Source organism: Sebastes umbrosus, chromosome 2 (genome assembly GCF_015220745.1).
Source record: "Sebastes umbrosus isolate fSebUmb1 chromosome 2, fSebUmb1.pri, whole genome shotgun sequence".
Lineage (NCBI taxonomy): Eukaryota > Metazoa > Chordata > Actinopteri > Perciformes > Sebastidae > Sebastes > Sebastes umbrosus.
Window position 1 is genome coordinate 15,764,356 of NC_051270.1, and position 15,928 is coordinate 15,780,283.

At 38.5% G+C, this 15,928-nt stretch overlaps 1 protein-coding gene across 2 annotated transcripts in view; it reads right to left on the bottom strand.

Annotated features, from left to right (window-relative positions):
- Positions 1-15,764, bottom strand: part of lpin1 (lipin 1) — a 35,157-nt gene extending 19,393 nt beyond the window's left edge. The window contains exons 1-3 of one of the 2 annotated variants that reach the window (XM_037746561.1): positions 15,599-15,764; positions 2,903-3,103; positions 2,244-2,339 (exon numbers count right to left, since the gene is read on the bottom strand). In XM_037746561.1, coding sequence (XP_037602489.1) covers positions 2,244-2,339; positions 2,903-3,103; positions 15,599-15,664 — 363 coding nt within the window. In that variant the 5' untranslated portion in view covers positions 15,665-15,764. Of the gene's footprint in view, positions 1-2,243; positions 2,340-2,902; positions 3,104-6,703; positions 6,871-15,598 lie in introns of those variants that run through there. The other variant, XM_037746569.1, reaches the window with a different exon arrangement.
- Between the last annotated feature and the right edge of the window lie 164 nt (positions 15,765-15,928).

Below are 15,928 nucleotides of genomic sequence, written 5' to 3' on the forward strand. Positions count from 1 at the left end.
CTTTGACTGGTAAGGTCATTCATCTCTCTGCCAGGATCTGTTTCCCCATATAATCACATCATTTTATCAGCGTTTACGTAGTCCGATTTTTGTATTTCTTGGTTTGTTTCTTCCTTGTGTGCTTTATTTCTTCTCTTGCTGTCTCTTCTATCATCCATACACTTCCTCCCTGGTACTCTTTGTACTTTGTTATTGTTTGCTTGTCTCACTGTACGGCATTGCTTGAAGTAGAACGATTTGATTTGATGCTCTAAACCTGCACTTGCACTGCAGGGTTTTAATGGATCGGCCTTATTTGTCAGAAGAATACATTGAGACGTGTACCTTGTGGCATCTTGATGAAGTAAAATATTAGTGCTGCCATGACTATACTGCTTAGAGGCTGGATTTTACAACCCTGGAAAGTTAAACAGCTGTAGCTTTAGTGCTTGATAAGCTTTGAAACTGGACTTGCTGGTTCATGTACTTCATTTTCTACCATTACAATGTATAAACACACTCACATCACAGGAGTTGTACAGACAGGCTGCTGTTGAAAAAGCCTAAAATTATAATTTATAATTTCCAGACACATTTATACAGCATGCATTCACTTGAGAAAAAAATTCTGCTCTGTTTTTCTGAATAAACGAGACGACACCTCAACATCCCAAAAGAAGCTTTCATTTACTTGAGAGCTCGCTTGCATGGAAGCAAACATGTCCCGTCTGTTTAGTTTCAAATATTTTGGTTTGGGTTTGAGACATTGGAAGATACTAATGTCTTTAAGTAATAGCCTACAGATGATATCAGTTTGTCGACTTTGCGCCGGCACCTCAGAACCTTACAGTTGTTTAGACGTAAAGCACATTCTGATCTGCTGGAGATTGTGGTGTTTCTCCAGGATCAGTTGAACCGATATGGCGTGCTTCACAGATATAAGATGATGCATCTGAAATGCATTCATGCTGGTTACGTCGTGACTCAAGACACAATCAGGAAATTGTGCCTCAGTTGCACTCACGTCATTCTTAGGTTTCTCAGCGTTGGATTAAACTAAACGAATGGGACACGTTTGCTTCCATGAAGTCGAGCTCTCAAGTAAATGAGAACTTCTCTTGGGATTTTGAGGTGTTTGGTAAATTCAGAAAAACAAGAGCTGTTTTTTTTTCTCAGAGTTCTGAGATAATAATCTCCTTAATTCAGAAAAAAACAAGGCAAATATTTTTTTTCTCAAGTGAATGCATTACACTTCTGTTTATTTATATATACTATCTATATAAAAACTATAACAAATTTTGAATGTAAAAAAATATTCCCCGGGTTACACCCACTTTAACTATGTTAAATATATATTAAACCGCTATGCTCTTCATTCATAGTTCCCAAAATCCCCCTGAAGTAAAATAACTTGTATGTGTGCTGCGTCCCTCTGCCTGGAACCCTCTACAATTAGACATAAAATTGTAAAAATTGGTCCATCTGTGTGAAATCGAATCACTGTTGCAGAAACTTTGTACTTTTCTTCTGCCTGCCGATGTTTTGGGGGTATTTCAAGATCTTGATATACAGTATTAGTCTTAATACAGTCTGGTGTTGATTATTTTTATGGTTTCAGACAACTCTTGGGTTGTTTTAATGTGCCATTCATTAAGCTATTTTTACGGTGAAATCTTTTACATGATTCTATTAGAAACGTTATTCATGATCGAATTATTGCATTTCCGTTTAATTCTGATCTTGTGGCATATTTTGTGTTATCAAGGACAGGACACTCTTGATTTTGCACTTAATTGAATTCATAGAAAAATTACCTTTAGATCATTCCGTTTAGATTTTTTTTTGGCCAAACATCACAATGGTACTGTATGGTGATGACAGGCCGATCACTATTAAAAGATTTTGAAGCCTCCACCAGCAGCTGCCCGGCGGTCTCGTGTTGGATCTCAGACTACAGGAGAGCAGGAGCACAATTTGACCTCCTCTGGACTTGTCTAGAGAGTAAAACTAGAGATCTAAACCTAATATTTAAAATGACAATGACATGTATTTGACGTGGTGAAATCAGTTAGAACAATCATAATGCAAGAGGGCAAGAATTGAATGTCTTCGCTATGACTACCAGTCCACTCAAGCACTTTTTTAGTTTATTTTAGTTCAGCCGGTACGACCTTCATGTCTTCATGTCAGCAAGTTATGTTCCGTCCTATATTTGTGTGTGAGCTCACTGACTCAGAGCAACGACTCTGTCAATCATTACTCACCATTGTGTTCTCGGTCTCTTCAACGAAGAAGGCCTCTCCATTCTCTCCCAGCTTCATCTGCAAACTCACCGGCTCTCCATTAATTTCAATGTCCACCTGCAGGACACAATAATAGCCCTTTAAATTAACATGATAAATGGGATTTTGTGTTGAAATATTTAGTGACTATTACTTTTGTAAATAATTATCCATCTCATCTAACTGATAACAATTACTGTATTTTTGTGTGTAAATTATCCACAAAGATGTAGAAATTCATTCACACACAGTGTTGGGGTGATGTACTGTCATTCATTTTTAATGTACTGGAATGCAGCATTGTAATGCACTACTGTTTAATTTTCAGTAAGTACAATATTGTTTCTGACCTGCTGAAATACATTACTGCGTTACTCATAAAATATCATCAGAATTTTGTTGCAACGTGTGAATTTGTCATGAAAAGTAACTACAATTTTGAATGCCAGGTTTGTACTTGTAAAAGGGTATTTTTTTACTCAAGTAAAAGGCCTGAATACTTCTTGCACCACTGATTAAAACGTTACTCTTTATGCTGTTGTCAAAATACAAGTGTGAGCAACAGTCTCTGAGCTGCCGATGAAAAATGAAAAAGAAAGCGACAGTGAAAGTGTGAGGGAGACAGCACCCTATTATCTCACCACTTTCTCACGGGAACGCAGCACGCCCATCTTGCCGAAGCGGACGTGGAAGGGGGAGCACTGCAGGGAGCCATCGGGCTGCTGGACGACGATGACATCTATACATCCAGAGAGTGTTGCAGGGTTGAGTCCCCTGTAAAGCTCCTTGACCTGCACAAACACCTGGCCCGCCAACTGACCCACATAGTTCATGGTCTGTATCTGGCGACAGACAGGGAAGGAAAGAGAGAGAGTTTTTGTTGATTACTTTCCCACAAAGACATCTCTTTTTCTCTTTTTTGTCCAATAAATGAGATTTTATTTACATTTCCGTCCTTTAACGTATGCACGGCATCACACACTGGCAGGACAAATGACCTTTAATGGACCTATTGGCTGTCAGGGATCAAACTCTTGACAAATGAGATGTTCTGTGTAACCACAAGGCCTCCCTGCCACATTAAAATACATTATTGATCCACTGAGTGCGATTACTGCCACCACATGCCAGCTAATCTTGCAATCTCTATTGAAACCATAAACAATGACTGTGTTCTTGTGGCGTTGCTGAGCGTGGTGTTTGCGGTTGCGACTGGTGGGTGCAGAGATGTTAAAACATTCAGCTCTTCCTAAAAAAAGACGTTTTGTATGTTTTTGTAATGCTAATACACTCCATCGGGGACGAGAGTAATCGTGTGGTGCTGTGCCAGTCTCTCTGATCCACAGCCTCTAATGCTCTCTGTCGAGAATGCCAAACACAGCCCTGGAGAGAGAGATGCAGACAGGGAAACACATTCACTGGGCTGCAAGATGGGTGGTTGTTGAGAGAGAGAATAGTGAGAAAATACATTCAGCGTTCCAGGAGAAATCAATTCTACTCGCTATACTTATTAATAGATAAATAGATATTTCAGTCAAATATTTAAACATAGAAAGACCATGTGAGTATTTACAATCTACATGCTAGACTACATTATACATCAGCCAATGGTCCTGTGTGAGCAACTGCAGACATCAGTGAAAGTACAGGGTAAACATATTTTATTGAGTCCATTGCAAAATATCTAAAGTCACTTTTCATCTGTTGTGCAATGCAACCGAATCAATGATGGGCCTGATCACGCCAAACACGTCATTAAACTACGTGCCATTAGTGTTTCTTTGGCTTCAAACCAGGGTGAAAGCATCACATCAGATTCTGCTAAATGTCTTGGATAGAAAGCCATTCAAAGGAAAAGGTAACAAAATGGAAAGAAAGAAAGAAAGAAAGAATGAAAGAAAGAAAGGAAGAAAGAGGTATATAATAGGAGGGGAAATGAGGAGGAATGAGGCAGAAAGAGAGGATGAAAAGGTAAAGAGGATGAGAAAAAGTGAAATTCTGAAGAAAAAGAAAAGAAAGAAGAATAAGAAGGAGGACTGGAGAAATGGATAACATTAGTTAATGTTAAGAGGAAATTGGGGGGAGATATATAGAAACAAAAAAGCTTTCTCATTGGAAAAAATGACAAATGTATACACACACAGGCAGATAATATGTGACATCACTGTCTTATCTATATAACAAACTGTCCCTTCAAATCTCCACCTGCCACCTGCTTATGCTGACTCAGATACTGGCGTTCTCTGTCTCTGTCTCCACACACACACCTATTATTACAGCATGCTTAGGGGACAGATGGCTCAATATTTTGGCAGACCATGTGAAAGCATTCATATGACGAGGATGATCTGTTAACACCTATCAATTACTGTGAATCTCAGAATGGGACTCTAATGACTCAGCATTATTCTGTTGTACATCCGACCCAAGTGTGACATTCAGTCTCAACATAGGCTTGTTCTGGCCAGCTGGCTATACAACAAACTACAACACTGTTACTAAACCAATGAATCCACTGCGTCCAGACTGAACCTCATGCTTAAATCACATCAAATGATATGTATACTGTAAGTGTGTTTACTGTTTACAAAAATGTCATTAAACCTATGAATACAGGAACTAACTTAAAAATTCTTCTCTGTCTTTTGACAGGTCACTCAATCCAAATTATAAGAAGCATATTTTCTAATTTAAAGCTGCAGTCGGTAGAATTGGAGCAAATATGATTAAAAAAATATTTGTATAAAATGGTCACTATATAATGACAGTAGTGCATGAGACAGGTAATCTGAAAAAAAAAAACATGTGCCTCTGTGTGATTTCACAGACCGGAGGAAAACAACCAATCAGAGCCGAGCTGGAGTCTGCCGTCTCTGAGCAGCTGTCAATCACTCACAAACTCCGATCAAACGGTAAAACTAGGCAGCGCTGATCAAATATGAATCAATATTCTGTTACTATAATGCCTATTTGTTTTCAGAAACATCTTGTAGTGTACTGTTTAGCCGCAAAATGAGAAAGTTTGTGACCGGCAGCCATGTTGAGATCAGGTGAGGAAATACCATGCACCGCCCACGAGCCGGAGCACAGCCAATAGGAACGCTCTCTCTCTGAAATGACCTGTGATTGACCAAAGTCTCCCATCACGGTCTAGATTTTTTTAAAGCCTGAAAACAGTAGTCCAGTTCTCTCTCAGAACAGTTGAATTACAATATGTTGAAAGGTTATTATGGAATTTTTGCTCAATGATGCCAAAAATATTTTGCCTACTGCAGGTTTAGGTGATATCTATCCATGCAGACAGTTTTGGTTTTCCTATATTCATTTTCTACAGTGGAAATTAGTTCCGATTAAACTATTCACAGAAGGTTATCCACAGTAACCAAAACAGTTTCTGGAAAATAAAATGCTTTTCAATGCTATGAACTCAAAAGCAAAAGTACCTGCATGACTAGATACCACTGCAGTGAAAATATGTCTGTTTGCTTTTTTTTTTGTCATTTGGGTGACCCTTTAATCTCTGTGACTTATTGCTCAATAACTGGGAGTGGGACTGTTTGACAATGATTACATAATTATTTGACCCCTGGCTCTTTATTGTCTCTGTCTCACAAACACACACATGCACATGCACTGATTCATGGACATGCCACAGACCTGATATCACTGTCAACATAGAGCACGTGCACACAGTTGGGACCATTCACACACACACACACACACACACAACCAAAGCCTTGCCCACTCTTCCATGAAATCTCTGTTTAACAGCCAATCACAATGCTTCTCCATTATGTAACAGCCAATCACGAGACAACTTAAAGGGGCATTGAAATGCAATGAGATTTCTGTATAGTTCTACTAAAGAAACAACAATAAAGGAACCTATTAATTATTATGAATTGTTAAAAGTTATTAATATAAAACTCCAATGTCACTCTCACTACAGCACAGACATAAACAGAGAGGCAGACAGAGGGATTTACAGACAGAGGATGTGAACAATTATCCAATTACATCAATTTAATGTGACTGGAGCAGCAGTCTGACACTCTGGGATTACTGAGGACAAAAACATCAATGCATTTATATATATATTTTTATATATATATATTTCTAATCATGCCTGACATCATCCTCTATAAATAGGCAACATAAATAGAAGGAAATGTCGTTTTTGTTGACATGAAAACGCCCATGTTGAAGCTGAATACCAAAGGAGATAAACATGAGGTTCATACTGTGATTGTAGTATCATGTGTGGCCTGTGAGGCGACATGTAAACATCTGCACAACATCTGGGGTGAGGCTCTGCAGTCTGCACCGGGGAGCTTCATTCAAACACATTACCGCCTGATAAAACACTGAATAAATAGGCTATTTTGGGTTGTTTGATATTGCCCTATAACAGCAGGTTACAGTGCAGCAGCAGTCACACTCACATTACTTATTGATGTCGCTCTTCGCTCTGAAATCCTTCCGCCATGCAAAATGTTTCCACCGAGACGTGCTCTCTGCAGCGTTTATAGTCCGTCACCGGTCAGTCTGCACATCACACATTGTCTCTGTAACGCTTCTCTGACAGCTGATCTTGACTTGTCTGCTCGAGGCTGCTTCGCTATTTAAACCGCAGTTAAAATATTCCTCCCACCGAACACCCAGACTGCTAACACGGAGCCATCCGATTGGCTGAGCCGGCGCTGACGTCACACTTTGTTGACTGAAAATTTCCCTCTCAAAATCAATTATATTTATTATATTATGACTGTATGTGATTTTATACTATTTCTGTATTTACTATTATTATTTGGTTTCTTTTATTTTTTTAAACTTATTTATTTATTTATTTATTAGTTTAATTGAGAGGGACAATACATACACTGTTAAGAATGTCCCAGTAAAATAACAGTAAAGAACTGGCAGCAGGGTTGCCTTTATGTTACTGTAAAATTAACATTATTATACTGTCGCTGAAATTTGCAGCTTTGTACTGTTAATGAAAAATACAGTTTGAACTGTTTTTTTTATTAATTTCACAGTATTTTACAGTTAATTTACTGTTTAAAGATACATTATATAGCTGTTTTTCACCTTTATTTTATCTCACTGATTTGTTTTAATGCACTATTTAGGTTATATTTTTTTACATACATTTTAATAATCATTATTTTTGATGAATAGACTTAGCAGGTTACAGACATAGGAATAGTCACACTAGATACAATTAAAGGCACTTGCTAGGAAAAAGGCTATAATAGACTTGTTGACACATTTCCCAAAATGTCTGTCTATAGCTGGCTACAAGTACATAATGCAAACCATAACAACTGAGCAGCTATCAATCACTCGCAAACTCAGATCAAACGGTCAAACTAGGCAGCGCTGTTCAAATATGATTCAATATTCTGTTACTGTAATGCCTATTTCTCGCCTCAAATGTTTTCAGAAACATCTTGTAGTGTACTGTTTAGCTGTAAAATGAGAAAGTTTGTGAACCAGCAGCCATGTTGAGATCAGTTGAGGAAATACCAAGCACCGCCCACCAGCCGGAGCACAGCCAATAGGATCGCTCTCTCTCTGAAATGACCTGTGATTGGCCAAAGTCTCCTGTCACAGGTTAGATTTTTTTAAAGCCTGGAAACAGAACCATGAGGAGGTGCAGAAGTCTAGTTTTCTCTCAGAACACCTGAATTACAATATGCTGAAAGGTTATTATGGAATTTTTGCCCTATGATGCCTAAAACAGTCTGCCTACTGCAGGTTTAAGTCAGGCTAGTACTGTCTAATAAGGTTTAAGAAATGATTTATAGGTTGTAATTAATGGCTATATTTATGGTTAATAAATAGGGCTGTCACTTGATTAAAATATTTAATCGCGATGAATCGCAAATGAATCACACATTTTTATCTGTTAAAAATGTACCTTAAAGGGAAATTTGTCAAGTATTCAATAATCTTATCAACATGGGAGTGGGCAAATGTGCTTGCTTTATGCAAATGTATTTGTATATTTATTATTGGAAATCAATGATAAATATTATCCAGAAACCCTCACAGGTACTGCATTTAGCATAAAAATACGCTCAAATCATAAAATCGCAAACTGCAGCCCAACAGGCTACAACAGCTGTCAGTGTGTCAGTGTGCTGACTTGACTATGACTTGCCCCAAAACTGCATGTGATTATCATAAAGTGGGCATGTCTGTAAAGGGGAGACTCGTGGGTACCCATAGAACCCATTTTCATTCACATATCTTGAGGTCAGAGGTCAAGAGACCCCTTTGAAAATGGCTATGACAGCAAATGTCAGTTTTTCCTCGCCAAAATTTAGCTTTAGTTCGGAGCGTTATTTAACCTCCTTCGTGACAAGCTGGTATGACATGGTTGGTACCAATGGATTCCTCAAGTTTTTCTAGTTTCATGTGACCCCGCTACAACATCCGAAAGATCGATTGCGTTAAAGAAATTAGTGGCGTTAAAGCACTTTTGAGTTAACGCGTTATTATTGCCTTAACTTTGCCAGCCCTAATAATAAATCATACTGATATCTTTTAGATCACTTATAAGCCCTTTTAAAGAACTACTGCTGGGTTGCCATGTTGTGGCTGTGTTTATCCTCACTAAGACTAGCTAGAGCTAAAACTTTAGACAATGTTGACTATATTCAAATCCAAGCTAAAGACCTACCTGTTTACCATTGCTTTTAATTCATTTTCTTGTAAATAAACTTTATTTGTTCGTTTGTTTTATTGTTCTTATTCTGTGTGCTTTTGCTTGCTTGCTTTTTTGGGTTTTTTTTATGATTTGTTTATTGTGTAATCTGTAATGCACTTTTGGTTGCCTTTGAGTATGAAATATGCTACTGTATATAAATAAATTTACATTTCCTTGTCTGCCTTGCTTCACCCAGTATGACACTTGATTTGTTTTTTAAGCTTTAACTAATCAGGAAAACCCCTCTAATGGACTATTTGACCTCTGACCTTCTGGAAAAGAGCTGCAGGGCATTTGGACCAAAATGCACTTATCAACAACGTATTAACATTTACACCTGCAGACTTGGACCATTAAAGGTAGGGTTGGTAGTGCTGTTAAAATACATGTTTTGTTATATTTGATAAAAAAGATATCATTATATCATTCCAATTTTTCAGCTTGTTTTTTCTGGAAGTTCTGCATAGTTGTCATACAGTACAATATATTAAAGGGATGAGGTTAAATGAGGTCAGTAAAATCTTCCATATGGATGACAAGTTTACTGCTGTGATGCCTAAGTGTGATTAAAGCATTACATTCCTCTTAATGTTAATGCTATAAATAGATACATTCTCTATCATTTCCATTATTTAACTATGAGCAGAATAGTACACAACATGTGAAAGCCCAGTGACCAAAACTACATACTAGTCTATAAGACAATAATAACAATCTTAGATTCCACAGAGTTGGCTAAATCTTAAAAAGCACATGCAGAACAGTATATGTCTGGGCATCTTCCTATCATCATATGTATAATTGAGAGAAGAGCAACAGTAAACAGTGTCCTTATTCTTATTCTAAAGAAATACAAGTGTAGTGTGTTGAGCAGAGGAGACAAGAATAGCATTGACATTCAGAAGACTTTAAGTCATCTGTAGTTGAGCAACGTACTGACGTGTCTCAGTTTCCAAAATGTAAATCTACCCACGTGCCCTGAGTGACTCACCGAGGCCAGACCAGGTTATTGCTCTTTATTCTTAGTATGTTTTGATTCTCAAATAGCAGACGTCACTTTAGCAAATTAAGAATGTAAAGCTCACGCTGTTTTTTAAACTAAATATAGCATATGCAAGTTATACTTATTGAACTGTTCGGATGTAGAAACCCTAATTACCACAACTATACAACTGCAACACTTTACTCTATCTTTGTGGCTTAATGTGTTCTTTCAGGAGGTTCCAGTTTGGCACATTTTGGGAAATACACTCATTTGCTTTCTTGCTGAGGCCATTAGATGAGAAGACTGATATCACACTCCTAATAGTGGTATCGATCTTCTCATCTAACTCTCGGCAAGAAAGCTCAAACTATTTCTAAGAGGGGAAAATATCAGTGTTTTTTTTAACACATATTGACATCTAACAAGTAATAAGAAGTGTAATGTATGTACAGTATATAGCCTGTAATGTAGTTGCTTTATTATGCTGACAGATTAGAATAATATGGGTTAGATTTTGGCTGCTAAAGTGGACAGTGCAAGGAACAACCACAATGCTAAATTGGTTGGAATAATCCTAGAAATAGCAAGAAAGACTCTCAAATTCTGGTTCTCTGATGACATCCCTGCGCTGGATGATCGGTATAAGGAGGTATTGAGAATACTCCCTCTGGAAAAGCTGACCTGCACCCTTCATGACAATATTGAGGGATTTGTTAAGATATAGCAACCAGTCTTGGACACGGACTCACCTGGATTAGACTTTGTTCTACCTAATTAACACCATTGGAACTGACTACAGCATACCCTATTAATTTGAATGTAATGCTGTCAGCCTGGTGGTGTTTCTGTGTGAGTGTGTGTGTGTGTTTTATTCTATTTTTTTTTTGGGTATCATGTTTGTAAAGTAGTAAGTTTTTGTGTTGTGTATTGTTAAGGTTTTGAAAAAATATTCTGATTTGGACATATAATTTATGTAATTGTTGCTAGAACCTCAATAAATAAATAAAACAAAAATATGGGTTAGAGACAGAGAGAAGCCTGAGAAGAATTTATATATATATATATATATATACATATATATATATATATATAGTATTTACTAGAGTGCTCCTGACATATGTGCATATACATAAATAAATATGCCCTTTACAGAAATAGAAGGAGGCTGCAGACTGGCAGAGATACAGGCACTGTAACGGTAAACTAAAAGACGTCATGAAAACATATGTCTGTGTTAATCAACTTCTCTCTCTGCGTCTGTCTCTTTCCTTTACAGAGTGCAGCCGAGTATGATGATGACAGGAGATCAATCAGATGAACCAGAGCAAAATAACTAATGGCATCAGTTCTATGCACTTCCAGACATGCTTAGATCTGCTCAAATAAACATGCAAATGTTCACTCACATCTATGATGCTGCAAAAACAGATTAAGCTCCTGAGCATAGTGTGCAGGACATCCTGTCATCAGCGTATTTATAGGTTTAATGCATGGCTGAAAACCAAAATTCCTTCAGGATAACAACAAAGTTAAATATAGAAAGATTGCTGCTGCACAAACAAACACAACCGAGTTCCACTAGAGATTGGCAGAAAATTACATCAAATTACACAATTTCTAGTGTGCTTTATGACTTAATGTTATTATACGTTCCTGATTTCTGTAATCAGATTATAAGAAGATTATGTAAAGTGTTATTCTCTGACCTCCGAGTCGAATCTGGACACAGAGTTCCAACTTTAGAGAAACAAACAAGTCTGCCTCCCCTGGCTGGCTTGTTGTTGCTCAAGGATTCTGAGAACCAGCCCCACCAGTTACAGTACACTCACAACATGATAACGTAATACGACACATTTACACACACACACACGCGCACACACTCACACACACAGCCACACACAGCGCAGAATAACTTTCTCAACATGTGAGCACTACAGGAGAAGTAGGCGGAACGTCTTTCGAGGAATTTGAGAGAATGGGTCATAACATGTAATACAGTTCATGACTCTCTGGATCAATTTCTGCTGTCAATCAATGTATACACACATTTGCACCGTGTAACTGTTGAACATGTGACTAGACTATTCACTTTGTCAGAGTCGCTGATGGACACACACACATACACACATACGCACGCACACACACACACACACACACACACACATACACACACACACACACACACACACACACACACACGCACACAATCAGCACCAGGCAGCCAGAGAGGGAACAAGGAAACACGTGTTGGGTTTTCTAAGAACTGAGTCATTCATCAGGGAGCAACAAGTAGCCAGGGGGACTAGAGGGGGAGAGGGAGACACACACAGAGAGAATATGGAGATAGGAGAGTAGGCGAGAGAGAGAGAATTTGCAGAATGTTAATGTTTGCGTGGATGTGTGACAGAGAGACAAAATTGTAGAGGTGTGACAGAGGAGAAGAACTGGTTTATTTATTCCATTGAAAGTGATCTCAATCTTCTCATGTAATTCTTGGAAAGCAAGCGACAATGCAGTATTTCCCAATGTCAATTACTCCATTATGCAGCAGGTGGATTTACTAAGGCTTTGGTGCAGAAATTATATTTTTCAGTCATATCTATATTCCAAGTCCTACAAGTCTATCATGGATAACGCAATAAATGGATTTATAAATGGATTAGCAAATTATTATCAAATTGTATTTATCTGCTTTTCTTTTGTGCTATATTTTATCCATCCAAAAATCTGATTGTGTCTAGAAGGTAACTTGCCAAAATTTGCAAAAACTTGCAAAAACTCTTGCCCGTAGACCTATCCTGATGTTAACTATTCAAGGTCAATGCCTAACCTTAACCATCTCGCGAGAGTTTTGCAATTTGCGTGTCACCTTACTTCTAGACATGACCCTAAAATCTGTTCAACATTTTGAGAAATAGATTAAGATTTAGATAAGGAGATGGATACAACTAGGCTGTATTGTTGGTATGGTAAATACGGTTAGCTTAGCTTAACGTAAACACTGGAAACAGGGGGAAAAAGCTTGCCCTGGCTCAGTCCAATAGCAACAAAATCCATCTACCAACACCGTTAAAGGTCACTTATTATCATGTTACAGCTACATAGTTCACATGCAGAAAGTGATCTCAATCTTCTCATGTAATTCTTGGAAAGAAAGCGACAATGCAGTATTTCCCAATGCCAATTATTCCTTTAAAAGGGACAGTGTGCAGGATTTGGCGACATCTAGTGGTGTGGTTGCAGTTTGCAACCAACTGAGTACCCCTCCGCTCACTCTTCCCTTTCCAAAACTGCGGTGACGTGAGCCGCCGAGTGCAATATTACATTACATTTCATTTCAGCTAATAAATCCCCCGAGATCCTTTAAAAGAAGTATATGCAGTCTGCTGCACAAAACATTTTTGACGGCTGGTTAATGAGATATTTAGTTCCTATCTTGGTTTAACCTCGTTTTACGTGCATCACATTGGCTGCATGTCTTTGAATTCAGCAGAGGTATAATTAAATCAAACAGAAGCATATTTAAGTATGAAGGAGATGAGACTGTGAACACTGACATACACTTGACTTTTGTGTCATTTCAGGGATTTCATTCATTACAGCTCATGTGTGGCCATGTGCTTTGTTTGCTGCCTGCATGCATGAACTGTAGTGTCTGTGTGTGCATGCATACACATGTGTTTCTGTCTGTTAAGATATGTGTGTGTGTTTGTGTTCTCTATCGCTCCAGCCACCGCCATGTAGTGTCACCTCCTGTCAGACACGTGAGAAGGAGAGGAAGGAAGGAGGTGGTTTGCTGTGACAGAGATAGCCTGATCTCTCCCAGGAACTCTCTCTGAGGTCAAGAATGCCTTCTTTTCATCACCACAGAGACAGGGTGTTTTTCAGGGGGATGGGCTGCATGAGCCAATCAGAGGGCTGCCTGAGCCACACATCACAACTAAACTATTGAACCCGCCCCCAACGTGGAGTCCTAACAGGCATTCCTCAGGTCTTAAGTAACATCTAATTAGCTTGGTTTCCAAGAACAGACATGGCTGCGTAAAGCTTTCTTACCACTGCCACCAATCAATACTGGAACAACCATCTGCCTTATGATTTATTAGTAAAAGAGAAACATGACTGTCTCAATCAATGCTATAAATTGACCCCATAGGAGGACATTTCTTCCCAACTCTTCACCTATAAACGGAAAAGCACATGCTGTCTGTGTGGCCACCGGCTGACAAACTGGAGTAACTAATCCTCTTATATAATGTGGAGTGGTTGTCAGATTCCAAGGGTTATTAGCATCATAAAAATCATGTTGTCTATACAGCGCATATAGACATTGTGTTATCTTGACTTTAGCAATATACAACAGGTGGTGGTGAAGTTTCATTGAAGCCTTGCATTCAATCAGAGGCTGTGAACAATATAGCTTTCTAAATTAAATGTGTACTGTACGTGCATCATTCTAATTAGAGCATTAAGCACATTGATGCACTGCCTGACACCACGAAGGGATGGTTTGCATTTATCATAAAAATGTAGCCAAATGGACATGAGGAATCTAAAGTAAACGTGACAAACAATACAGTCTCCCCCCCCCAAAAAAAATTTATATAAATTAATATTTTATATATCTTGACAGAGGCTGTTAACGTCAGTTAAAGGTGAACTTCAGGCAGATATTATCTAAAGGAGGTGGAGGGAATGTGGAGGTGCTGCCTGAGCCCACAGAGCCACTCACAGGCCTCTGCATGGTGGGACTGTTATATAAGAGCTTGGCTGGCTGTGTTGTAATGTGCCTTTATAAGTACTCATGTGGGCTTGAGGTCATGCAGGGAGATATGAGCTGTTGATCTAGCACATGGTTATACTGCACATACAAAAGCGCACCTACTCAATGCACCAGCACACACACACACTGAGAACTAAGTACAGCAGAAGGATGCAAACAAAGACGTACACTTTCTCCCACAAATACGCAAACACACACGTACAGAATGAGTGTGTTATTTGATCAGTGTTGTTAAGGACACAGCCTAGTTTTCTAAGAAAGCAACTGAGGACCCTCTGACCCGTCATGTGGTCCCTCCTCACATCCATCTCTTCCTCTTCACACAGGCCTTCAAGTCTCACTATTACAGATTATTCTCAGTAAAACGTTGGTGTTTCAGTGTAATTTTTGGAACTATTCTCCTCTCCATATGAAGGCAATTCAATCATTTCCCTTAGAAATGCTTCCACCTTTCTATATAGCCGTTATTTAGCTCAGTATTTTCCACCATACACTGCTGCCTTATGAGCAATCCAGGCCTATACTTCCCTGTAGCTGGTTGTTTGCAGTCTTAGTTGTTGCTGTTTCTACACTTAGTAGAAATACAGGTAGAGCAATGGCATTCAGAGACCTCTTATGAGTGTATAAGTAATAGGATAGTAATGTCTATAGCAAAATATGGATTGGTAAGGGCAATAAAAATTAAAAAAAGACAACATAATTGCTTTGAAATCGAAGCCTACCATTGATGCACTCTTACAAATGTATTCTTAACTTAACACATTTTAACATTTCATTGTAGTTATTGATTAAAACAATTAATCCTTACTGATTTAAATATACAAAACTGTATATTATAGTTTTAGTATTGTTACCATGGACCAGCTGTCGTTGGGGCTATCATCCTCACTGCTGAAGTATCGCTCTTCCACATGGGTCATGGCTGCATGTCTTGGCAGATGCTACTGTTTGAAGATCCTACTCTCCCAGTTCAGATTTATTCTCTCCAAGATGGTGCGAAAGCTCTTCTGGGTGGTTCTGGATGAGTTCTTTGACTCCTAAATCTGAGAGGGTGATGCTTTTGCAACATGAAGCAAGCGTTTTTAGACTAAATTTATCAGCAAGTGTTGTTCTGGGAATGGGGAGTACTTAGAGGAAATCTGAGAGGGCAGCCTCTACTGCTGCTTTAGGTGGCCGTCTCACGT